The following is a 27,195-nucleotide window of genomic DNA, read 5'->3' on the forward strand; positions in this document are numbered from 1 at the left end:
TTTGACTAAAAAAGTTATTTGTAAGAAAAGTATCATATCACCCAATAACATTCTATATCATTTTGATTGTTTAAAATCAAAATGATATAGAATGTTATTGGGTTTTGCAAGGTTGAAAATATGGGGCTTTAATAAGGTAGCCAAAGCTTAGTTAACTTAAGGTCATGTGGTGACAGAGGGACAAAGGCAGAGTACATCAAAGGCAGGTCATAATAGAATAGAATAGAATAGAATAGGCCTTTACTGTCACTGTACATGTACAACAAAATTGTGGGTGCCTCACACCAACTGTGCAGGAATAAAATATACCACAGGGCCTTCACACAGACTGTAACAAGCATGTTGCAGTACCCAGAAACAAACCCAAAAAACTCCAGAGAAAACCCACACAGGCACACTGAGCACACTTAAACTCTACATTGAAATGCCCCAGTTGACCAGATAACATCCTTTCTGTGGGACAGCAGTGCCAACCACCGCACCACAGAGCAGCCTTTTCAGGCCATTATTAGTTTGACTTACATGTTTTTGTTTCCGATGCATGCTACATGCTGGTTCTTGCTAATTAACCTGAAATATACTCTCAAGTTATAATCCTAAATTGAGAATCATAAACAGTTTGGACTTTGGAAGGTGGGGATTGAGAGCATGTGATTTTTATGTCATATTTTTCACTTTCCGTTGTCTGGATTACTCACAGCATGTGCAGAATCACATGCTTGGCGCAGTCAATGAAACCTCGCCCCCCTACTTTTTAATTTTGGCTCATCCAAAGATGTGACGTACTTTCTTACACCTTGAATGCAGGAAGTGACACCTTTCACTTCAGACTGAAACCAGCTACAGACGCTTATAAAAAAATGAACCAAGAAATTCTCCTGAGTCTCCCATATTTACGTTACCTTAAGTCTGGAACAGGAACCATTTCTAAACTGACGTTCACAGACAATAAAAAAGGGCAATTTCTCACCAGTTAAATGGTGTTAGAATTTAAATCATGCACAGTACAGAAGAGTACAGAGAATTAGCATTGAAAAAGAAGAACAAAGTTTTTCAGTCATGCAGAATCCACGATGCAAACGCAATCTCACGGATATTAAGAAAATGTTGTTCTTAGTCACATGCTTTGACACTGATGATACCCAGCCTGCAGCAACATTACATTCATGCTTGTAAATGACACATGTATATAAATAACACTAAAAGGAAAGCGCTTGAGTTTAGGCTTTGAAATTCTAATTTGTGGCTTTAACCACAGCGCTTATCTGATAAAGATTATATAATCGACACCAACATTGGCAAAAAAAGCAGTTTGCAGCTGTTTTAAAGCTACAAAAAGTGTAAGATTTATTTTTAAATGTGGACAAAACGGCCTCTAATAACTACTTTATAGTGAGCAGAGGGTACTGCAGAGGTAGACGGGGTCAGACTGACAGTGGAGGCCTTCATGGAGCATGTGGCACCTGTAGGACGTTGTGGTTTCATAGGTACTAAAAGTTGACGTGCCTTGCTGCAAAATCTGGCACAGACACACAAGCACATACTCACAAACATCCCACCTTAGATAACACATCGCCCACCGGCCACCATGTGACACATTCAGAGCACCCCGTTGCCTCTTTGGGGGAATAAACATGGAAGTGTGATTGTATGTGAAATTGTATACTGTATGAGGGGCAGATATAACAGAGGTAGGGAAACTGAGCCCCCCCCCAAAAAAAGTGTACTTGAAGTTGGACAGATGTGTGGGTTACGTCTTTGACTTTTAAATCAAGTTAGACAAGGTCGCCCTCTAGTGGCAGAACAGTAAACCTCTGTTTCGCACTTAGCAGCCAGCTGGCCTGATGATATCTTATTTCTGCCACGCTGTAGTTGAATAAATAAATCCTTAAAATATTCTAAAATGAAGTTGAGCAATGAGTAAAATAATTTCTTGTTAGTGGTCCAGTGCTTTTATTGTAAAATATACAAGAAAAGGACATTGTTTCCGCCAGATAAGCCTGTATAACAATCTTGTTTGGTATAACAGTCAATGTTTTCAGTCAAATTATTTGCTTTAATAACAGCGGGGTCACTGATAACATTGAAAATATATAGTGAGCTACTTGGCATTTTTTTCCTGTCATTGTTACTGTGGAAACTAAACAAAAATGGTTAGATGCTTCACCTCAGGAAGAAACATAAATAAACCAAAAACACAAACAAACAAAAAAAGAAGATAAAAACAGTATTGTAAAAAGACAAGAAAAAAACAAGAAAAACCCCCCAGAAAAATTAGCAGAAGACATTGTTTTTGTTTTCATAACATATGCAAGTCACATGTAAAGACAGTTTTAATAATAATAACAATTTATGTAGTCCTGTGAAAAACTGCGTACATCCTTACTGCTTCCACTGGAATTAAGAGGGTAAGTAGCAGTGAGGTGCTGGTAATCAAATGTATTTGATTAACTGATCAGCTAATTAAGTATGAGCACCTCTATAAAAACAGAAGATCTGAAGCTTTTTTTTGCAAATTATGCCACAGTTTTTTACATGGATGACTCTACAATCCCCTTACCTCAGATTGAAACTGAAAAAATCTAAGAGCTACCCCACAGACTCTACAGGCCTCAGTTAGCATGCTAAATGCTCAACACAGTTCAGGAAGAAGACTGAACATGTATGGCTTGATTGGAGGGGTTTCTGGGACAGTGCCTCTTCTCACTAAAAAGGACATGGCAACATGGTTTAAGTTTGCAAAGTTGCATCTGAAAGAACCACGAGATATCTGGAACAATGTCCTTTGGACAAATAAGAGCAAAGTACAGATGTTTTGTTATAATGCATAGCTCCAAGTTTGCAAAAATCAAACTCAGTATATCAGCACAAACACCCCCAGCACGGTGGTGGAGAGGTGATGATTTGGGGTTATTCCTGCTGCCACAGGACTTGGGCGCCCTGAGCTGACCTCCTCTATAGACCAAAGTGTTTTAGACTTAGATGTGAGGCTGTCTGTCTGAGAGCTAAAGCCTGGCACAGCCAGGAAAATGATCCTAAGCACAGCAGCAAATCTAAATCAGAATGGCTGAAAAAGAAAAGAATCAAGGTGCTACAATGACCCAGTCAAAGAGACCTTTAAGGCCTTAAGACAACTGTGCATAAACAAATGCCTGCAAATGTAAACGAACTGAAGCAACGTTGTACAGAAGACTGAGCAAAAATTCCTCCATAATGATACGAGAGACAGAAAAAGCCAAACACACCAATTCAAGTTGTTGTTGCTTAAGGTGGTTCCACAGACTACTGAATCATACGGTCTGCTTAGCTTTTCCCAGGACTGCATAGAGTCTTATGAAAAAGACTGTAGATGTTGAAAATAGTGTGATTATTTTAGGCATCCATTGTATTTTAGGCATACCTGACTTGTACTTAAAGAACAGCATGGCGACACTCCTTCAGCTGCTCCACTTTCCTTCCACGGCCCAAAGAAATGCTTGTTTAGGTTATTTGGCGTATGGTTGTTTGTCTCCCAGACTGGATAGAGTGGAAAGTGGATGGATGCACCTATTTCATAGCAGCCGTTTTGAAACAAAATAATAGGAAACCAATGATGTTAGTTTATATGTGGTAATTGAATTCAAAATGAAACCTAAATCCAGTTTAAGCTTAAAAGCATACAAACTGTAAGGGTTAACTCACTGCACACTTTCAGGTTTTTTTTGGTGTGAAACTTGACTCATAAGTGAGTCATTTAAATAATATTCGAAACAACAAATTTTAAACTGGTTAAAGCTATTTTAATCTTAAAATATTTGCATTGGTTAGTCACAGATTTATTCTTTTGTTCTTTTTTTTCCCAAAGAAGGAGATGCCGTTATACCACTCACAGGTTCTGAAAGTAAAACAGTACAGTCACAGCAGTGGGCTGTGGAGGAAATGAGTTTCAGTATGTAACACCCACGGTCCCCATACATCACTGCCAAACAATCTCAAAAGAATCCAAGCTAGTATGAGGGTATCACTTCATACTATTGTGATATTCAGCAAAATCAATTAAAAGAAGCAGCGAAAAGACAGCAGATAAAGTTTTTTATTTATTTAACCCAGTGCCGATCCACATTAGCTTAAGATTTATCTTGCAGCACAAGTGCAGGACACTATTTAACAGATTTATTGATACAAAAAAGGAAAAACACTGTAAAAGCAACACAATCAGCTTGTTAGTTTCTTATCATCAAAGACATTTATTAATATTTAAACCTTCAAACTGTGTTTATATACCCAGATAACAGACTTCACTGTAGCATTATACTCCGAGTTTCTAAAATAAACCAATAACTGCCCATGCCGGCCAATAAACCTAGCACTGGTGCTTCCTACAGTTTAACTCTGTAAATTATAATACTGTACAGCAATGGCAGCAAATGCAAACACACACATAGACATAGATGCACTCTGTGTTTCTTTTGAACTCAGATTACTCACTCAGACACATAGAAAGACACACAAACGCCTTCTATCTCTCAGACAGTTATGCAAACAGTAATTCTCAGGATTCATGTGCACAGAAATCGTTTGGGCGGTGTTAACCACCGAGCACACAAAGGTTACAGGTCGACCACTCGTCTCTGTCCTGCAGGCAGCAGCTAAAAATAACAAACTTTTCATTCTTTTTCACCACAAACCATCCTTCAGGGTGACTCACACGGGCCGGTTTACTAAAAGTCAGATTTTTTTTACTTTCCCATAACTTGCAAGTTCACAATTGGTGCCGTTTTAGCCATCGTTCTTCTCTACATCACAACCACAAATGGAGGGATGTCAGGTGAAGCGACAGCTTCGCGGTGGTGATATTGGTGTCCCACAGCAATCAGGCAAAGAGCAAGTGATGTGGCTTGAAATGTTCAGCCACCTTAAAAGGTTCTGAAACAAAGTATTTTCACAATCACAAAGTCCAAACGGTTTTCGTGGTTTCGGTTTTTCTGTGTCACGTTTGTTTGTGCCTCTGGTCTTCCAATTCTAAAGAGATTTTCAGTTAATATCTGATGACACCTACATATATGTGACATCAACATTTTTTCTAGTTTAGTGATCTATGATTTATAAGGGTTTAATATATATATATCAACATGTTATTATTTTCTATATTTGAAATGGAAAGTAGTCAATTCCAACATGATAGAAAAAGTGTAGTTACAGTCGTGGTCAGATGTTTACAAACACTCATCATGGACATGAATGTCATAGTAATTTTGGGCTTCCAATGATTTCTTTGAACTGTTCTTTTTCCAGGGTAGAATGATTGTACAGGATTCCATAAGTTTGAACTTATTTTGGATTTTCTCTAATCCACACAGGCTCAAACATGCATACAGACTCACATACATACATTTCCTTATTTAAATCTTTGAATAAGTGGCACCAAAGGTTTTACATTGTCTTTAACTTGACAAGAGCAAAGCCTGTTAACGTCTCACTAGTCATCATAATTGACTACAACTGGTAATTTCAATTGCTAGCAAAAAAAGGATTTGTTTTTTCAGCACTCATTGGATTTACCAATATTGTAAAAATTGAGAAGTTCTAAGTAGGAGAATTATAGATATCTACAAGTTGGGAAGGTCTCTTGAAGCCATTTTTAAACAACTGCAGACTGTTCAAACAAGTAAGTACAAGGTATTCAGATGCATCACCACTTTGCCAAGATCTGGAAAAAGACCAAAAGTGTCACCATCAGATTTGAGGAATTTGCTTAGGATGTTCAGGAACATCAAGGCTCAAGCGTGCCATGAGCTGGAAACTACTGGAACACCAGCAACACTGTCCACAGTGAGGCCAGTTTTACATCACCATGAACTGAGATGCCAACTCTGCTCCAAAACTGACACCTTCAAGCTCGACTAAAATTTGTAGCAGCCCGCATGGAACAAATGCCTTCTGGAGAAGAGTTTCATGGTCAGATGAGACAAAGATTGAGCTGTCTAGCCACAATGACACAAGGCATGGAGACTGTTTTGCAGCCAGTGGTACTGGGGGCATTCCACAGAGTAAATGTAATAATGAATGAGAATCACTACCTCCAAATTCTGCAACTTCACCTCAAATCAACATTTAGTTGGCTGACAACACAACTGAGTGTTCCAACAGGACAATGAAACACACATCAAAACTGGTTTTGGAAGGTATAAACGGGCTGACAAGAAGCTGTTGGAATGGTCTTCTTAAACCTCAGCCATACTGAAAATTTGTGAACAACACTTTCAAGCCAGGTCTGTGTCAGCTAACCAACCAACTTAAATGAAGTCTACAAATTTTGGCAACAAGAGCGGTTTTTGCTTCTTGATGACTACCAAGTACATCTGGCTAAAGTGCAACTTGCTAAAGGACACTTAACCAAATGTTAGTGTGGTGTTTCAAGCTTTATGTGTAATTTGGACCCTGTGTGGATTAAAGAAAATCCAAAATCAGATCAAACTTGCTCACTCAAGTCTTGTTTTTTAAAGTAATTAAAGATTTATATTGCACAATCATTCCACCCTGGAAAAAGTAAAGTTCAAAGAAATCATTATAATCCTCAAATAACCATGACATTCATACCCTAGATGAGTGTTTGTAAACTTCTGACCACAACTGTAAATTTACATGACACTTCATGCAATCATATAGCTACTGAAAGTTGAAAAAATATATAACTTATCACACCATTTTCTGACATCAGAGAATAACTAAAACACACATACAAACACACATGTACAGACACTACAACGACTTCTTAAGAGAGGAAGCACTGTTTAATCTCACCACTGGAGCTCCATTTTGCCACATCTACTTCTGCATCTCTCAGCCTTGCTATCTTTTATATAAAAGGGTTTCATCAACAAACATCTCCAGTGCTCTACCGTAAGTATAATAACTAGCATTAAATAATGTGGTTTTAGTTCTGTTTACTTTGTAGTAAATTGGTGTCCACACTAGCAGTACCCTCCCAGCTCAGCCCAGTGTTGGCTCAGCTCTGTTCCCTTCCTCCTTCCTCTGAATACTGAATTGAAGGGCACGGTGCTGAGCAGCTAGGTCAGGCTCAGAGCTTCACTGGACCTTCATCAAAGCAGCAGTGACGGCAGACTCCAAATCAGTCTGGATAGAAAGAGACAGACACACAAAGTTATTTGCCATGCCTGCACCTTTGTCCCAAGACCACCGGAAAATTTCCACAGTGTTTAATTTTCCACTTCAAAATCTATCACACAATCCTTCCTTGACAGCCTTGCATGTCCTGTTCAGACTGTAACCGCCTTTTCCTGGTAGGATGTTGTTTAGATTTCATTAGTAAAGAGACTTTTTCAGGTTGATGAGGGCAACATCAGGTTTCTAGGACATTGGTCCATTAGTCACTCGTTAAGTTTTCCATCAGTTTTAAACCACTATCAAGAAACCAACCACACTAAGGCCAAAACCCACCCTATTGATGTTTTTTTCCAGGCCTGCAGCACTTGTTCATTTAGATCATGCATGAAAACACAGGTGTGTATGTCAGTTTATCATGTTATCATTTTTATCTTCATTATATCTCTGTATGAAGTGAGAATGCAAAAACTCACAACACCAAAATGGTAAATGGCCTGTATTTGTATAGCGCTTTAGACATTCAGTCATCCACCCATTCACACACTGGTGATGGCAGCGACATTGTAGCCACAGCCACCCTGGGGCGCACTGACAGAGGCAAGGCTGTCGGACACTGGCGCCACCGGGCCCTCTGACCACCACTAGTAGGCAACGGGTGAAGTGTCTTGCCCAAGGACACAACGACCGAGACCATCCAAGCCGGGGCTTGAACCGGCAACCTTCCGATTACAAGGCGAACTCCCAAATCTTGAGCCACGATCGCCCTCACCAAGCAAATGAATAATAAAAACATGTACTTATTGTTCTTCTTTGCTGGTAAAAAGTTCCATCCAGACTGTGTAATGTGTCTAGGAGAAGTCTTGAACAGGCATGCATACATATGCTATGATAATTATAAGGGTTAAGAAAAGCTAATGGACCAGTCTATAGCCATTTTCATAAAACATAGCTTTATGGAAACGTAGTTTTTAGTATGTGCATTTAAGACCACTGAAAAAGGAGCAGGATATGAAAGATGGGTGTAGCAACTAGGACATGAGCAACATTCAAGTCAATCCATCAAAAATACCGGTTGAGACATTGAAAGGAGTTATACAAGCTGACCAAAAAAATCCCAGTCTATATGGCATTGTCAGTAACTGGACTGTTTATAAACTCAGTCTTGTAATTTTAAATCCAAAGTGGCTCTTAAGCTGTGGCTATACATAACTGTTTGATTTATCATCCAGTTTTATTAATCAAGATCGGAGTTTGAGGTTAGTCTATAAAAAGAAGCCCTCAGAGTATTTCTAAATGTAAAATGTCACAATATCATCGGCGACAGGGTGTATTAACTTGATATAAATCCCACTCAGGAATGCAAAAAGAAACACAGCAAGCCCTTACACGTCTGTGCACTCACAAAATCCCCAAAACGCCCCCTCGTATCTAAAAAGACCACATACACAAAATAATGAAACACTGCATGAATTCCACAGACATAATTAAATGCCTGCCACACCTAAATCTACATGTGGCAGCAATGTGAGTTATTTAGAGAGGAAAGTCTATAGCACCACTGCAAAATCGACACATGGAGGCTAAAAGACAATTAGAGCATCAGCGACGGGTTAACTGTGCTGTGAGTTAGTGGAAAATCATTAGTGCAGATGGAAATGAATGCTTGTTAAAGCTGTTTGTTGTTTCAGTGTGGCAACCAGTAGGTGTCACCTTCTCCACATTAGGAAGCTGTGTTCCTTTTACAGTTTTTTCTGATTGCTTAAGCACATTTTTTGTAACTATTGGCTAATTTTGCAAAACTCTTCACACAAATAAGAAAACCTGTCACCCAATCATCAAAACATTGTAGTTCTCTTGCAAAAGCAAACACAGCTAGATTAACTCTTCACACCTTCGTAAAAATGGTGTTTCCGTATCAAACAGTACACACAAGCCATCATCTACTAAGCACACAATGCGCCAACTGCACACTGATGGTATGAATACAAAACACATCTGGCTTTTGCTTTCTCTGTGCACAAGGTAGGCTATGTCAGTTTGAGCTCATACTTCTGTCATAGATCCATAAGCATAGAGGGATCCAAACTTCAAGTACTGGTGTTTATTCAAACACATCAAAACAAACACAAGTGTTTATTTCCAAGTATAGGATAATTTGCAATCGCCATAATGACTATATGGGTTACTTGGTCTGCAGTGAACATGCTTCCTCTGCCCCCAGCATCTGGTCATCTAGCAATTCTGTAAAGTAACAATTTCAGTATTTTTACATCAATGGTATTGGTGTGTTTCTCATTGGCATATGGCAGTGCTACAAATCTTTGTGCGAAGTGACTGTACTAACCGATTCTCATTTCAAGATGTCCTTATGGTACTTGCTACAGTGTAGCGGCTCGAGTTAGGCTGGACCCGTTGGCCAGCTACCCTCAGGGTCATTCCACGGTTGATTACATGGTCCACTATTGTAGCTCTGATGTCATCAGCAATTCCATTTCTTACTCTTCCTACCCTTCCTCTCCCCCCTCCTCATCTTCCTCTCCCCCCTCCTCATCTTCCTCTCCCCCCTCCTCGTCTTCCTCTTGCTCCTCCTTGTCCTTGTCGTCCTCTTCATCCTACTTCTTCACCTCCACGTCCTCTTCCTCGGCCTCCTCTACTTCTCACTCTTTCTGCTCCCTCCATTGTACTCCGCACACACAGCTTACCTGTATTATAGTGCTTAGGCTGATTGCAAAGTGAACTAATTATCTAAAAAAGTTTTCACATGTGAAAGTGTGCCAGACAGTTGGCAAATTAGTGTTAATGATAGCCATACATGTGTATACTTTTGCTAGGAGTGTGTTGGAAATTTGGTAATTGAGTGTTGTGCAGTGAATTGTGCCTACAGTTTTGCAAAGTGTGTGTTACAAAATTGCAAACTGAGAGCAAAGCAGTTTTTGTGCTTTTAGTTTTGCAAACTCAGTGAGTGGTTTTGCTATAAGTCTGAATAGTTTTAGAGATTGTGCTACAGGAATCACAGTTAGGGTTTAAGCATTCAGACAAAACTGTAAGATAACATGAGACTAAAGTTTGTTCCTTTGTCCTCCCTCTGATATCTTGGGAGCTATCAGTTCTGCCCCCATGATTCAAGTGGTAACTGTGTTTGTGTGCCGGACCGGATGTGGTGCCAGCCCCACATTTCCTCTGGTGCCTCAGATTAAAAGATGCCAGTGAAAACATTTTCTTTCCATGATTAAAGATTTCACACGCTTATCTTTAGTTGTAGTTCAGCCAGCGGCGGACCTTGCGGTCCACATATCACCACCCAACCACGACAAAAATCATGCAAACACTGCCCCAAATAGACCAGCAACATTTTACTGGAAGAGGCCCTGGCCTTGGTCCTTCTTCCCAGCTGAGATCGAGGCAGGCAGAGTGCGAATTACACCCACTGTTTGAGCAGGAACTACCGGGGCCTATTTGTGGCTTTTTCATGGTCTGTCTTCAACCGCAGACATTACAGTACCTCAATGGGTTCACAGTGGGTTTCTCTGGAACTGGGCATTTCAGAGACTTTTGTCAGCAATAGTTTTAGAGACCGGCTGGTGCACAGTGCAGGATTTTCAGCTTTTCCTCTAACTCAGAGAGGAAGTACAGATTTTTGTCCTGAGGTGAATTGCTTAAAAAAAATGACATGGTAGGAAATATTAAGGCAAATTACATTACAAGCCATAAAATTAATTTTGTTAGTCAGAGCATCTTTGGAAACACATGGTAACCTGCTATAGTTTGTTTTGTTTTGGTTATTCACCAAAAGAGGTTATTTTGTAATTTGTTTCCAGCACTCAGCAAGATTTGAATCAAAACATGATGGTTCTTGTTGGTTTGGGTGATTATGCTGTTAATATCCTTCCCAGTCCTTATAAATTAGATTAATACTTTTAATTAATGCATAAACTGATGTTTTAACTGTGGTTGTTACTATTTTTCCACAGATATATTTAGGAAAAGTAATGTAAAAACAAGACTTGCATGGAGACTATTTCTTTGGTGGATTTCATGGTTTCATTAACAACAGTTCTGCTCTCATAACAGTGCAAGCTGAGTACAGCCAGGTCCCCTAGCATCTTATGTGTAGCTAAATCCGACCAATCACATGCAGCGACCATGCCTACAGAAATGACAGACAAGATTACAATTACAAGGTGGATGTTAACAAGCAATATTAGATCCTTAGCAGGACTGAAACACAGACAAACTTAGCAGAAGGTCGTTCTGATTTGTAAAAGGAATGTCACTCATGTTTGTTTCATTCTTTGTAAACTACAACTGGCCCAATTTGAAAACCCATTGAATAGTGTGCTGGCATAGTGCTGGGGAAAGTAACTAGCTTTTCTATGCTTCCAGTATTGCCAGGATGTCTGGATAGCTCATACCCGATTGAAGACTCCCTCTCCTGCGTGCCAGGAGACAAAAGCAGATAAATTTACAATAGCTAATAAAAAACTAAATTACCATGAGAAGAGTTTCTAGATTGCGTTTAATCAAATAAAATCTCTTGCTTGTTCTCTACACAAGATTTTAACCTTCATGCAGCTGACGCCATTTCAAAAACAGCTGGTCAAAAGAACTTGGACTTCAAGTGGACTATCAGAATCAGAATACTTTATTGATCCCTGGGGGAAATTATTTGAGCAGGAGCGACTGTAACAGGCTGCACGCTGGTTGGCGCATGCGCACTGAATGTGCTACAAAGGGAAACCAGAAACCATTCTAATCACCTTGAAACTCAGTATTTTGTATGATGACCTTTATTCTTAAATATATCCTGAACTCTCTTAGGAAGCTTTGTAGTAATTTCTTTAAGTAGTTTTCAGGAATAGTTCTCCAGACTTCTTAAAGGACATTCAAAGCTCTTCTTTGGATGTTTCTGCCTTTTGTTCTGTTCTCTTGTCAACATGATGACACACTACTTCAATAATGTTGAGGTCTGGGCTCTGGAGAGGCCAATCCATGACTGAGTGTTCCACTGTGTGTTTTTCTATGAAGATACCTTTTTACGGCATTGGCACTGTGTTTGTCGTGCTGAAAAATGAAGCTTTTTCCAACCAGATGCTTTCCAGATGGTATTGCATGGTCAATCTCAATCTGACAGTACTCTTCTGTTTTCATACTTCCATCAAGTTTGACAAGATCACTAACACTACTGGCTGAAATGTGTCCCCAAACTATGACTGTGCCTGGGACTTTTACAGATGGCTGTAGAAATGCACTATTTTACCTCTCTGCTGCCCCCCTCTGTACATATTGATAATGATTTGAAGCAAAAATTTCAAACTTGGACTCATAACTCCATCAGACCTGTTGTCACTAATTTTCAGTCCAGTTATTGTGTAATTTGGCATACCTCAGCTTTTACTCCCAGTTTTCCTCAAGACCTTGACTTGAGCTAACCTTCCACTGAGATCGTTTCTGATGAGCCTTCTGAAGAGTCAGATGTCTCAGGTTCTGTGTGGTTTGTTTTTTATTTTTAAGGAGACAACATTCAGATACTGTTCATCTGCTGTATAGTCTTTCAGGCATGACACTTCTTCTTTTGTCCTCCACTTGTCCAATTTCCTCAGATTTCTTAAGGACACACTGCACACCATGCAGACATAACCAGTTTTCAGCTAATAGCTCTTTGGGAATCACCTTGGTAGTCACCAAAAATACTATTTTCTGCCCTTCAAACTGTGTTATCTTTGGCATTTTTCACAGATTCAACAAAAGAAATGGAAAGAAATTGTTTTTTTGTTTTGCAAAATACTAGCAACAGTCTGCCTAAAGATACTATTTAAGATTGTTTTTGCAAAGTTGTGTCTCAAGAGTTTTTCACAGTACTCTACTTTCATATGCAAATAACTCTTGATCCATATGTATAAACTAGATCCAAGTATGGGAAAGATGCATTGCAGCTGAATTTTTACACGTGATACTATGTTTATATTGTGAATTGATCCTGTAACTAGAATTAAAATTTCTATTAATGACAGTGATGATCTTGGCTTAATCACTGTGTCATCAGGTGATATCATAAAATCATTAAATGATCAGTATACATGAAGCTGTTGTGCTGTCTGATTTTAAAAAATAAAACAAAACTTGTCAGGTTATCTAAAAGTAAAAACAAAGACACTTTGCATCACAGCTTTAACTGCAATCTGAATCACATCACAGTAAAAGCCTGTGTTTGATCCACATCCCAACTTGGCCAAGACTGGGAAATACATATGGTAAGAGTGTGTCTGTACAGCTGAGTATGAGAGGGGACGTTGTTATCAACTGGGCAGCCTTTCAGCTTAGGACTTGTCACAGTTCCCTCATCCAGGCCCCCTTAATGTCTGCCTTCTTTCTTAGTCTCAGGGATTAGACCAAGAAAGAGGGTCTTTTCTTCTGCCTGCTAACTCCAGACAATCGGCACAATCACTTGTTATTCTGCTCAAGTCCCACATAGTTGGAAAACAAGGAAACTTGTGGTTCAAGGAATGTTTCAAGGAAACAAGGGCTTCATTTCCTGGGAAAAATCTATTTTTACAACGAAGCCACTGCAATCTATTCAACATATCCCACGCTCAATTTTCTGGTCAAACATGGCACAATCAATCACACTGCTAACATAGTATTTAAGAGTGTTCCTGACAAAAACAGAACCACCCTTATATCAGCAGCATGAATGGGGACTCTCTTGTGTGGGCAAAACCTAGCTTTGAAACTTGACATGAAGAGGTGACAAGGGTGCAGTGCAGTGAATTCCCACCTTTACAACATCGCTGAAAACTTTTTTTAAAAATTGAAAACAAAAATCTTTGAAAAATCAAACATAAAAATGTCCATGAGGGGATGGCATATTTAAGCTATAATGGATGATAGTTTTTTGACTGTTGTTGATGCGTGAGATTGTATTAGCTATGGATGTCAAGAACAGTCATGTGACCCAACCTTGACACATCAGCTCCACTTTTGTTTTTCTTCCTTTACAGCTTTTGTTTTGCCAGCCAGAGCACCAGCTTCAAGCCAAGGCCTCTGTCAATACAGCACAAGCCAGAGTTTCCCTGCCTCCCTTTGGTGTGGAGGTAATTTATGATAAGGGGGAAATGGGCAACCACCCACATGCCACATTACATTGGCAACTCACTCAGTCATTATTGTGGGAAAGGTGTTAACAGCAGAGAAGGTAGTGTCAATGACCTCGGAGAAGGCATCTGCCATGTCGCCTGAGTGTGAAAAGAAGCTGAATATTGACCTTTAGAGGGTGTTTTCTGGTAACTGTTAGTGTGTTTCATGTTTTGTTATAATAAAAACAGCTGAAACATCAGAAATCTCCAACTTAACTGTAATTATATATATAAAAAATATAAACTGTAATATCCTTTTTTGTAATCAAAATTGGCAGACACAGCTATTAACATTGGCAGAACTAAGCTGTGAATGGTTTCCTTTCTGGCAGCTAAGCATCTTTCAGGCTATGCATTTATTGTTAATAAGCAATTTATGCTTCCTTGTATTCCTATTATTTTCCCTGTCTGCAAAACACAATGGATTAATAATGTCAGCTAAAAGAATCACATTTTTTATGCCCAATGGGAACTAAAAAAAAACAACAAAAAAATACAAATACAAATACAAAAACCCACATTCTTAATTTCTAATTAGTTCAACTTGAACTCCAAAGACTAAGTTAAAGATGCCACTGTGACATCACCAACTGTCACCAACTAATGCTGGCTAGTTAGCTTGGTTAGTAAGGTACATCTGTACTTTTATACTATCTGTGGTATAAAATGGGATTCTATCTTCATCAAAAACAGGGCTTGAATAAAAAAAAAAAAATTAGTAAAGACACAAATGAGTTATCAGAATCAAAATATCAGAAATTGGTAACTTATCATTGTCACCAAGAAGGGGCAAATTAGCTCTAGAGACCAACACTGTTTTATGCTCCAAAGATATTTCAACAATTTGTAAGTCAATGGGAACTGACCCACTTTGAAGGCTGATTGAAGTGGTCAATTGAGGAGCTGCTTTTATGCCTTTCTTGAAATTGTTTTTCAGTTCCTGATGTTTGCTCATCATTTTGAGAAGTTATTTATTCTCCCATCGCTACAAACAAATATTTACATTTTTGCTGTCAGTGTTGTAAATCTTTACTACGTTAGAGTAAGTTAGAGTCACATTTGTTTCAACTTGGTATATATATATATATATATATATATATGGTAAGTATGTTAGAAAATAGGGGTGACGAGAGTAAACTCGGAGCTAAAACTAGCTAAAATGTTAATGGTAATGATATATGATCTACCTCCTTTATATACAAGCATTCAAGAATTTTTTCCCCCCTTTTGTTCATTTTCAAAATTACAAATGACAAAATAATTAGGTTTAACTTTGAAAAGAAAACAAGTTTTATCTGTCAGTCCTTGAAGCAGTAGTTGTGCCACTGTAGTTCTTGGAGGCTGATTTGGTATGTCACAGTCCATAAATGCCAAGATGTTTTCTGTTCATGTAACCAGAAGAAATGTGGACACTTTATCACAGTCACGGTGACAAGAGGCACTCAAAACTTGGCCAGCACAGCAGGCCACTAGACAAACACTGCATATGCACTGAGGGTTTTTCTCACATCATGGACATCCTGTGATAAAGGAAAGCCTAGAAAACCTTAAGTAAAGCAGAATTTAATAAAAAAAAAAAACAACAACAACAAAAAAAGTCTGGTAATTTCTTCTGCTTGACATATATAATTACATGGTTCTTCATAAAGGCTTCCCAGAATAACTGTTTTGCTGAACTTTGAGGGAATACCTCAAAGGGCTTCTTATGGACTTTCTTCAGCCATGTTTTCTGGAGCTACTAGGATTGAGAGTGCCAACCATATAAGGGAAATTTTCATATAGTCTCGTAACAGGAGTTAGTCTATGTTTGATGACAGGCTGTAATTTATTATTGCAAAAACTACACTCACTGCATTTCCAAAATGCCTTTTGACACCACTAAACGGCAAAGCTGGCCTTGTTGCGTCATGCTAAATCCTAGCACTCCAGTAACTGAATGCTATTCAAGAAATACAAATGTGAAGCTTTTTTTTTTTTTTTTTTTTTAAAAAAGCTTCGATTTTAGACTCACCATCCGTACAGATGAAGCACTTGCAGAGACACACACACAAGCACAAGAGGAGGACCGCTGCCACACCACACACAGAGATGAGGATAACCATGGCTGGACCCACTGTGGCACACAAACACACAAGCTCACATTTCCTCCAAAACACAGATGATGTCTAAAAGTAGGATATATATTATGTATGACATCTGGAATAAACATGTTAGGTGATGTGGTAAGACAAGAAAGGTTCTCTGTACTAAAAATAATCCTTCCCGTACTATGTGGCATTACAGGATTCGGGACCCCATCAAAGCAGCCATAATTACCCAGCACTAAAATAGCAGAGAATGCACATTTGTCAACAAAAGCTCCTGTTCCTAGTAAAGGAGCTTTTACACATTATGGCATATTATATTTGCTATAATGTGTGACAGGACAAGACATCATTCAGGAGGTCCTCACTGTTTGTGTTGAGGGACATCATCAGGGGTTTATTCAAACCCGGGTGGTGCACGATGCACTTGATGGACAGGTCGCTGAACAGCCCAGACTGGAAGAGTAGCGTGCTCGTCACTATTGTTGTACCGTCGCCTTGTTCGTAGGCCGACGAAAATGGTGGGCCTAGGGTTCGGTTGTCACTGCCGACGTTCCACATGATCTCCGCCGCAGGCCGGGACTTGGCCGTGCAGTTGGCCTCAGTGATCCCTGAAGGTGAGGTCACCTGGCTCACCTCTGGTTTGGGTAAAACTGTAGAGAGACAGACTGAGTTAATGGCTGCTTGAAGTTTATTTTGCAATTTTGCTTAGGTCATTTTTTTCATTCTGTGTTACTCTTTTTCGGTATTCTTTTAGTTACACCACAGAAAACAAAGATTTGCTCATCTGCCTTCCTAATGAAGATGGACAAACAGAGAACATCGCCTGTCAATCTTTCTGCCCCGACGACACAGTGACACAAGTCGTCCTCCGACAGGCCTGGAAACAAAAGCCAGACAGAGAACAGAGCCAGAGCAGCTTTTAGTGACTGTGTGTGTGTTTATGTGTGTGTCTGGATCTGGTGTCTGCTTCCAACAGTTCAGACAAAAGCAAAGCCTGTTAGGAAAGCAACATACGCACACACACAAACACACACTAGGCTTTGTGTCTAGGGAAACAGTAAACCACTCATCCCCTGGGCTTGATCCCACATTAATCACCACTTTCCCCTCTGTGACACCCCTCTCTCATTATCACTCCAAAAGCACCCACACACGCACTCACAGAGGAAGATCAGCAACTACTCTCACTCCTGGAACTTTTGCTCATGATCACTAGAGCTACATTTAGTCTTCTGATGGAAATCTACGTCCTAACTGACGTTTTAACCCAAAACTCCTTTTTTTCTCTACACCACAATCTTGCACACCATTCAAGTCAAGTTGTGGTATACACTGATCCAATGCAGTTACACTTCTCAGGAGGCGCAGGCCAGGTTACGTGGAAGCTCACAGCATACAATTAAAATGGGACTCTGGTTCTGGCATAAGTTACTGAGTAGATCTGATGCAGAAGTATAATTCATGTGTAAAAGTGTAATAGTGGTCTAAGCAACTCTCTCTCACTGAGGGGAAAAAGCGATCAGAACAGTAGTTAATGACCCTCTCCAGTACCTCTCACCTTTGAGCTGCCTGTGGTTTGTTTATACACTGCTTTTCCTTTTCCTGAGCTATATACGGGATCCACACACACATACACTAGTACACATTTCCTCTCAGCCCTCAGTATATCCTCATTGTGGTACATGTCAAGACTCTTTTCCGAGAGGGTGAAAGATAAGGCAGAGACCATAGAAAGGCGCCAGCACCAGTGTATTTAGCCCGAACTTTACAGCCACACCTTGTTTTTCCTCTTTTGTGTATCATGTTCTGGGTTAAAGTTAGGAGCAGGTTTAGGGAAGAAAACTAGTTTAACTTTCTAGCATGTGACACTAACCCATACTGTATAAATGTTCCTGTAAACAAATACAGGATTGGTAATATTAATAATATGTTTTACTTTCAGAGATCCATGTTCCGCGTGGGAAATTAACAATAGCGCTACTCATTGAACTAGAATGATCAGTTTGGTCAGTTCAAGGAAGAAGCAGGTCCCATGCCATTTAAATTTTTTTCCAACATATTATTTTTATTCTAAATGACACTAACAATGGGCACAGATTGATGGAAAGGATGGAAACACTTTTCCATGTCAACACCCAGCGAAATATTTATCTGACATTTCCTGGAAACAGCTCACATTAGTCATTTCCAGATGTCCAGAAATAGTCTTATCATCATCATCATCATCATTATTATCATTATTATTATTATTATTAAGTGTTCCCATTATAAAATGAAAATTGTAGGTGTGCCTCCTAATACAACTAAAGCTAAAAGAAAATTGTTTTTTTTAATCTGCTCTAGTTTATATTTGCTAGCAAATGCTCATGCTCCAGTATTGTTTGTACCTGTAAGCTGTTCTATGTGTCTAAACACAAAAAAGAAAAAAACCCCACATTGCTAGATCTTTCAGGATTTGTGGGTATAATTTATATGTTAGTGCGAAATAGCAAAAGGATAATTTCACAAGGTGCTATAGATGCAACAAGGCAAAAAAAACCAAAACAACAAAAACATGCAATTTTAGCTTGTTGCTAGGTAGTTGCACGGCAACATGATTATGCCACAATATATGAGATAGATAAGAACAATCAGGGGTCTCAGATATACCTGTGTGACAAATTTGGTTCCTCAACTCTTAATTCTGAAGGACAAGTTGGTGGTCAAAGAAACTAACAGACAGACAGTTTTGTGTATTTCAATGAGAAGATTGCCGTTGCTCTGTTGTGGGATCTCCCAGTCGTTTTATGTGTATATATGGAAAACTGGAGGCTGGGAGAGCAGCAGCAAGGGCCAACACATATAATAGGTACGACACTCACAGCATGAAAGTAGGCTCTGAGGAAGATATGGGTTGCAAAGTGGCTTGCAGGTGGGTAGCAGCTGTTGTCAAGCTAAGGCAACTTAAATTGGGGGCTCTATATGAGATTTACCAATAAGATGTGTAGAAGGGTATCAGCTGACATGGCATGGTAATAAGATAAGCTACCATGACTACTTATCATGGCTACTGCCTGCCTGAAATAGCGCCTGAGCAATCATCCAGTGTATGATCCTTGCTTGTCTCAATTCGGGCGAGGAGGGTTGTAGTTTAACTTTGAAGAGTATATTCAAAGCTGGGGTTGTGGAGATTAGCCATATATAGAGGCACTGATTAAATATGGCTACTGAGTTGCTAATGACTAAATGTCATGACAACTTTGTCAGCTATATGTAATGACAGACTTTGGATAACATAGAATTCATCACCTAATAGGGAACAATTTCCAAGGACCAAATACAGTAAAAAACAAAACAAAACAACCAAGTAAACAAAAAAATAAGATCTCACCATAAACAGAGAGGCATGTGGTGGCGGCCCGGGTGCCATCTGGGTACGTGTGGAACTCACAGGTGTAGCAGGCCTCGTCCTCCGTTCGGACAGCCTTTATCGTCAGCTCAGTGTGTCCCAGGGTTCGGCTCAGGCTGACCTGACCCTTGAACTGTTCCTCTATTTTGTAATGGTTGCCTTCAGCAACGGAGCCAACAGTGGTGGTGTCACCCTGCTCGGCTGTCTTCCTCCACAAGACCTGTCGGACCCTGCCAGGGAGGCTGTACCAGCATGAAAGGGTGGTCGGCTTTCCACTTATGGCCGTCTTATTGCCATCGAAATGCACTTTTCCTGGTACACAGAAAATTGTAGTCAAATCAAGTCATTTTTATTTATAGAGCAGATTTTAAAATAACAGGAGCTGCTCCAAAGTGTTTTATAGTCATCTAGTATGGAAAAGTAGCTGTCTACACTGATATTCATTAACTCCATGCAGCTTTTAGGGTAGAAGAGATGGTCTTTAAATAAGAATAATGTATGAGCACATTTAGCAGTAACAACAGAAAGCACTAAGGTTAGCAGCCTGGGTGGGCTCTCCTGCTCCTGCTGATCTGAGAGTTCAGACTTTAACCTGCTACTTCCGGTTTTACAGGATTTTGCTGCCCTCAGGCAAAACAAAGCTTATACTGTGCAATGTGACTTCCACAAATAAACACAGTTGCAAAAGAGGCATTGACTTTATCATAAAGGCACAAAAGTTCAAATGTCAGTTGGAGCTGCAACCTTGAAAAATGCAGACCGAAGACTGTTGTTTTTAAGAAAACAGAATCAAGGGGATGTTATGAGAACCACCAGTAAGGATATTATTGCAGAATGAGTCTAAGGAGCTTGGAGGCTAGTGAAGAGGTTTTATCTCTCAATCAAGAAGCTTCTTCAGTTCCAGGAGAACAAGTCCCACTAGGGTTTAAATACCTGAGACTCTCCACCATTTGGTTTTAGAACTGAAGAAGCTTCTCAGATGAGAGCTTAAACACCTACAAGAAACTCAAAGTTCAGTCACTTCCACAGACATGACAGAATGGGAACATTCCTAAAAACGGCTCTGAGGTTAAAGCTCATTTTAGACATATTTGTAAGATTTACTCTCACCGATGATATTGAAGCACGCCAAGCCTTGTTGCGTGCCCTTGGGGTAAACATCAAAGATGCAGTGGTAGCAGCCGCTGTCAGCAGCCTGCACTTTCGTGAAGGTTATGTAGCTAGCGTTGTGATGAGAGACAGTGAGCTGCACATTTTGGTCTTGGTGACTGATGTGGGGCGACACCCTCTGTTCGTACGCCAGAATGAGCTTGTGGTGCTTGTTGAGCCAGCGCACTTGGTGGACCATATCACCTGGCTCCGTAGTGATGTTGCAGCCGAGCAGTAAGGGATGACCTGCCTCTGCGGTCAGATTAGCGGGAGCTAAAACCTTACCTGACGTAAGGCACAAACACAGAGTCAGCTCCTGTAACTCTAAAGACTTTTTCACTGGTAATTATGTGGGGAAGTAAGAGTAACACTGAATTTAAAAACAAAACCCTATTCCATTACAAAGTTGTGAGGGCTTGAAAAGAGGGCATCTGGACTTGTTTTTTTCTGGAAAAAAAAATTATGTTTGACTAAAAGTGGTCTGATTGGCCTTTTTAATGCCCAGGTAATGGAGAACCTACAATGAAGTTTACACAAAAATACAAAATTCCATCCATCCATTTTTAGATCACGTGGGGTAACAGTTGCTAATGACTGCAAACAGAGGTGTTTCCAGGCTAGCCAAGAGACATAATCTCACCAATGTGTCCTGGGTTTACCCAGGACATACTCATAACACATCACTCACAGGTAGAAGGAGGAGGGGGCCTCCAGATCAGATTCCTGAACTCTATGACAAGATGGAATAAAATTAGAATATAATTTAAATCTTTATTCTGAACCCTAAAAAAATAGGGTTCCCTAAATTTTCTTTAGGGTTTTTCAAATTTTACTGATATGTCAGTACAGACTTTGTGGTTGGTTTATTGAAGCACGCCAATAAACCAACCAGATCCCTAGTTTCAAGTGTTATTTGACACATTGTGGAACTCATTTAATAAATTCTGGTCCCACTTAGAGTAAGCTAGTAGGGTAGACTATCAATTACTGTCTTCCGTGGTGTGAGGCTACCTCATTGCTACTGTATGACAGTGCATTGTGCTCGGCTTCTAACTTGTCAGATGTGGTTAAAAAAATAAAACAGCAATGGGTAAAAGTCCTAGAATAAAATCCACAACCAACTGGTGATGACACGATGGCTAATTCCATTTTTTATAAACAGCTTTTGATAAACACATTTGCTGCTGTGCAAAAATATTGTGCAATTATGCATCGAACTAATGAATCTAGTAAGGTATGTAGAAATAATCACATCGGCGACACGAAACAGAAGTCAAACAGGTTGGGCACAACTGCTTCAATCTTAGATAATTGCATTTTTTTTTAACTCTTAACAATAAAAAATAATTACAGCTATGATATAGAGCAAGAGTAATATGAAGACAAACCAGGACATACGCAGTTACTTTCTTGCAGAGGCAATTCCATGCAAAACCAAGCTCACCATTAAACAAAAACGAACTCACTAAAGTTAGAGTTTACTCTTTCTGACTTTGGCAAACTCATGCCTACGGTTTGTAAGCTAACAGTCTGCTCTGAAAACAGCCTAGGCCATTGTGAAACTTTGGTTATAGCAGCAAGTGTAATCATCATGTAAAAAAGGAGGCTATAATCATTTTGCAAAAACACGGAAAAAAAAGAAGAAACCCAAAAATTAAACACGCACACGTAGCTGGAATACCTTGCGTCGTAGAGACAGCTGCTCCTACGATCCAGAGCAGCAGACGCAGCGGGATAGAGGACCCACACATCGCACACTGAAGCAGGGTAACCGACTCAAGCGCTGACCCAATCTTACATCCAGACTGCAGCTGCACACACAAACGCAGTCAGGGAGTTTGACCACAACCTTAATCGCAGTGGGGAAACCTCAAGGTTAAGCACTTTTTTACAGCTTCTGGCTAAATAAACAGGACAAAGAAAAAAGGAAATAATATTCCTAAAAATCATACCCCTGTCAGCTGTCCAGTGCTCTACTTGTTGAGCCGCTGCTGGTCAGAACAGTAGATCCTGCATGTTCTTGGGAAGCTGTCAGCTGTAATGGAAAAGCCAGAGGAGGACATTAGCAAAGACGTCAGCATCATAAGAAATTAAACTTTTTCTTTAGTAGGGGAGACTGGGGATAGTTGTAACGTGGGTCAGTTGTAACACTTCCAATTTCTCCAATCAGGGCTAAGTTTCAAATGATGTGACTCATCCTGTGCATGCCCAACTCAGTTCTGCTATCACATGTGAAAAATCAGCACATTTTGTCAAACACAGACAATTTAACATGAAAAAAAGTCATTTGTATGCCAAAAAGTAAGTTTTTCTACTTTATTTCAATGTTTAATAGCATTATCTGCTTTGCAGTTAAACTCATCAAATTTAAATTATGTTATTTGTATGTCTATGGGGATATATTCTGTGTAGGTCTTTAGTGCTAGTGTTTTAGCCGTTGGCTGTAATGTTAGCTAGTTCATGGCTATAGGAGTCTGGGTCAGTTGTAACAGCAACAGTCTGGGTTAGTTGTAACAATAATGCAGATGTTACAACTTACCACACTATTACTTTAACTTATATTAAACAAGCTGGGGCAACGACATCAGCAGAGAGAGGTTCACTGGTCGCTTTTGTATATGCGGTTAATGCCATTGGCAACACAATTACTTCACTGTTTGTGTTTCCACACATACATTATGCAGACCACTGTGTCAGAGATGGACCAGTAGGAAGTACTGGTAGTGGAAATAAATCAGGATGGATGCAAGAAACAGATTTCCTCATCTTTCTGAAGCACTTTGCAAACCACACCAAGGTAAGCCATGATAAAAAGTAATGGAATTGCGGTGCTGGTGAACAACTACATTTTTTCAGCTTCATTGTTATGTTCAAAATTGGTGCAAGAGTTGTAGGTTATAATGCCCACTGAGCCAATGAGGCCAAACTCAAGGAAGACCAATCAAAATTAATGAAATATTCAGTTGCAGAAAATTCCATAATTTGTCTTTTTTGGGGGGTTGGCATATGTTCAAAAGCTAGATTTCTGCATTCTGTCACACACACACAGCTACATAAATGGCTCTAAGTGCATTCATGTGTTGAATAAACAAAGATTACATGTTAATGTTTTGTCAGTACCCTTATTTCATTGTGTTACATTTCACCCCAGGATATGTTACAACTAACCCAGACTATGGGGTTAATTGTAACATTTCACTCTTTGTGTTTGAGGCCATACCATGCAATGGGTAATTGTGCTGCAGAGAAAATAGCTGCTCTATTTAATAGCCGAGACATGTAAATACTTTGCATTACATTTTGAATCCACTACCTTAAACGAGCTCAAATTTACAGACAGAAATGTCAAAAATGTTACAACTATCCCCGGTCTCCGCTATTCTTTTTTCTTTTGGACATCTGTGCATCCCACGGTTAGTTTCCTTTAAAAGTTGCTGCTATGGCGATTTGTAAGCATCAACAACAACAGATGCTGATTCAAGGAACATCACCTGGGGTCTAATAGGGGGTTTTATATCTTAATCAACAGCATGCGCTCACTCCGGTGAGCCCATAATTATCTGGCAACGCAACACAAGCACACCTCTTACATGTCTAGACAACATCAAGCCCTGAGGTTTCGACATCGATACCTGCAACCACAAAGGAATTACAGTGGCCGGATGCTGAAGATGGAGGATGGAGGGAGTCATTAAGGTGAGCACAGCATGCACAAGGACATGCAAAGCAGAGGGTGTGCAATCACCAGCCGAGCCCAGCAGTGAGTAAGCTGTAAACATCATACTCTGGCATAGCTCTGCTCTCATTGTTTCACAGAGACAATAGAAAGTCACCACTGTGGCTTTACTTGTGAATTGTACTTGGCTTGCATCAGCTCTCCGCATCCTGGAGAAAAAGGCTGGAGGAATTTGGCACAAAGTGACTTTTGATTAAACTTGCTCTGAGTCAGGTGAAGTGGACTTACTGGTAAAGAGAAACCTGCCTAAACCACAAGACAGACCACGTCCAGACCTCACAGCTTTTACGGGCATTATTTTGCACCATTTACACTGTCAGCCATCTGGCTTCAAACAAGCTGCCTGCTCCTGTTGGGCAACAGTTAAATCACTTTTCCACTATAAAGCCATACTGATATCTCACAGTAGGCTGGGAGACTCAGTCAACAAGGCCAAACAGATGTAGGCTTTTATTGTGAAAGTCCAGCCTAATTTTCTTCACACCCAAGGCAAGTCATCAATGGAAGAGACAGCGAGGGAGCTAGAAGTTGACTGACAACAACATTTCAAGATCAACAAGTGAGGAAGTGAAACCTGGGTGCCAACCAAAATCCAGCCTCAGGAGACAGACTGAACACATCTTGAACAGATTTCTAAAAAAAATAAATAAATAAAACAACAACAACAACAACAACACACACACAAAGATAATTTCCCCCACATTTAAAAACAAAGTTATCACATTTTTATTTTTCAAATAACAAAACGAATTCTCTTTTCATGAGAAAATCACTGTACTTAATAATATACTATATAATACTGTAGTATAAAATAATAGGGACAGATTAGTGCAATGCATGAAAAATGCACAGTAAATATCAGTAAGCATATCTAAGTAAATATCAATCCTTTAAAATACTTTAGTCACAGGTGCAAAACAGGAAAAGTGTGATAAAGTTTGAGTTTATATTAATCCAAGTCATTTTAAGTCGATCACACAGTCATTCGCTATGAAGGTTAAGGTCAAAGTTAGAGATGCTGTGAAGAATTTGACAGCAGGTGGGTTCAATTTAAACGCTCAAAGAAACAAATGCAAAGCATGCAAGCGTTAACCTTTAAAAATATTTCAGTCCTTCCGTGCTTACTTAAAACTGTTCAGAATTTACAAGGAAAAAAGAAAAAAAAAAACTACCTGCTGACAGAGTTTAATCCGCAAAGACAAATGGGACCCGGCGTTCGCCCTGTGCGTCAGGTGAGGTGAAACTGGAAAAGTATAATCCACAGCTCGTACATTAAACCAATACTCCAGCGTGTTGTTTCCTTCTGCGTTTTTTCAGCCCATGAACTTTGCAAACAACCCTCTGAGGACGGGAAAGATGAACAAACAGAGACCCCCAGAGGCCGAATGGCGCAACTGCAGTTCAAGAAATCAACTGCACAGGTTCAACCATTCGTTATTAGAGCTAATCTGCCACAAAGAAGCTCAAAAATAACCTTAATTTATTTTGTTTAAAGTATTTCTTCAAGTAGACTAAGTCGTCTTTTTTAATAAAGGAAAAATTAAAAATATTTATGAGTTATTATAAACCTTTTTTCTGTTCTTTGTTGAATTTGGATTTTAGATTATTCTGAAAAAGGTCATGACCCCAAACCTGTTTTTTGTTTTTTTAGTGGCCTAAACCTTTGTTACATTATATACATCTTTTAAATGTAACCGAAAGCAGCAGTAAATATGAAGGTGAAAACAATTACATTGGCAAAGTGGAAGAAGTTATATAAAATGATTTATTTCATGAACAGAAAACATGAAAATAAAATAAAAATCAATGTGAAAATTGTATTAACAAAAATTACAAAAAATAAACACACAGACAAAAAAATACAGACACACAGCTACAAACATGCATGCAGACAATTAATTACAAACTCTCAAAGCTTCAGAACACATTAAACACAATCAGACCTTCTGATTCAGTTTGATTAAATGCATGTTGTTAAGTACTGTATGTTAAGTATACAATGATCAGCTGTCTGCTAGAAAAATACAGAAGACAGCCAATAGGTTTCAGATATAGTAAAAAAACTTGAGAGCATCAGGGTTTCTAATAACAATATGACAAAGGTATCTTAGCCATATGTGTTTTTGATTGCGGATTGAATCACATCATATATTTTAGAGGACAAAACAAAGGAGTCAAACCAAAGAGTTAGGCTACAGTAGCAAAGGTGTTAGATTAATTCAGATAGCATTTAAAAGACTTACCTTTTTCCTGTTTGTAAGAATAGTGACAACAGCAACAACACAAACGCAGATCACTGCACCCAACACAATGATCCAAGTAAAATCTACAAGAAAACAAATGGAAATGTGACATAAAACACTTGAAAGAAATCAGGAAATATTAGACTTAATTTAAAATCTAGAATTTTAGACATGAGGATTACAGAGTAGTGACAAACCCTAATATATATAATGACTTTGAAAAAGGTACCTTCCTTTACCATCTTACCATCATCATTATCGTCATTCCCACCATGCACCTGTTGGACCTCAGGAATCATCACCATCATTTCTCTCTGAGGAGCAGAGAGCACTCGTGCTGCACATCCCACCT

At 39.3% G+C, this 27,195-nt stretch overlaps 1 protein-coding gene across 5 annotated transcripts; it reads right to left on the minus strand.

The window, feature by feature from the left end:
• Positions 1-3,838: 3,838 nt before the first annotated feature.
• On the minus strand, positions 3,839-25,975 carry LOC120715437 (OX-2 membrane glycoprotein-like). 5 transcript variants are annotated; one of them, XM_040002446.1, is made up of 8 exons: positions 25,773-25,954; positions 22,817-22,899; positions 22,546-22,675; positions 20,826-21,149; positions 19,698-20,027; positions 16,693-16,977; positions 16,252-16,353; positions 3,839-7,116 (listed from the first exon to the last, which is right to left on the minus strand). In XM_040002446.1, the coding sequence occupies exons 3-8, from the start codon at positions 22,613-22,615 to the stop codon at positions 7,112-7,114; spliced, it is 1,116 nt and encodes a 371-aa protein (XP_039858380.1). In that variant the 5' UTR covers positions 22,616-22,675; positions 22,817-22,899; positions 25,773-25,954; the 3' UTR covers positions 3,839-7,111. The 5 variants fall into 5 exon arrangements, with proteins under 5 accessions (XP_039858380.1, XP_039858382.1, XP_039858379.1 ...); XM_040002445.1 differs by lacking the exon at positions 3,839-7,116 and adding an exon at positions 15,070-15,622 and having other exon boundaries at positions 22,546-22,713; positions 25,773-25,964; XM_040002444.1 differs by lacking the exon at positions 3,839-7,116 and adding an exon at positions 15,070-15,622 and having other exon boundaries at positions 25,773-25,963.
• Between the last annotated feature and the right edge of the window lie 1,220 nt (positions 25,976-27,195).

The sequence above is a fragment of the Simochromis diagramma genome, unplaced genomic scaffold (genome assembly GCF_900408965.1).
Source record: "Simochromis diagramma unplaced genomic scaffold, fSimDia1.1 OVJJ01000442.1, whole genome shotgun sequence".
Taxonomy (NCBI): Eukaryota; Metazoa; Chordata; class Actinopteri; order Cichliformes; family Cichlidae; genus Simochromis; species Simochromis diagramma.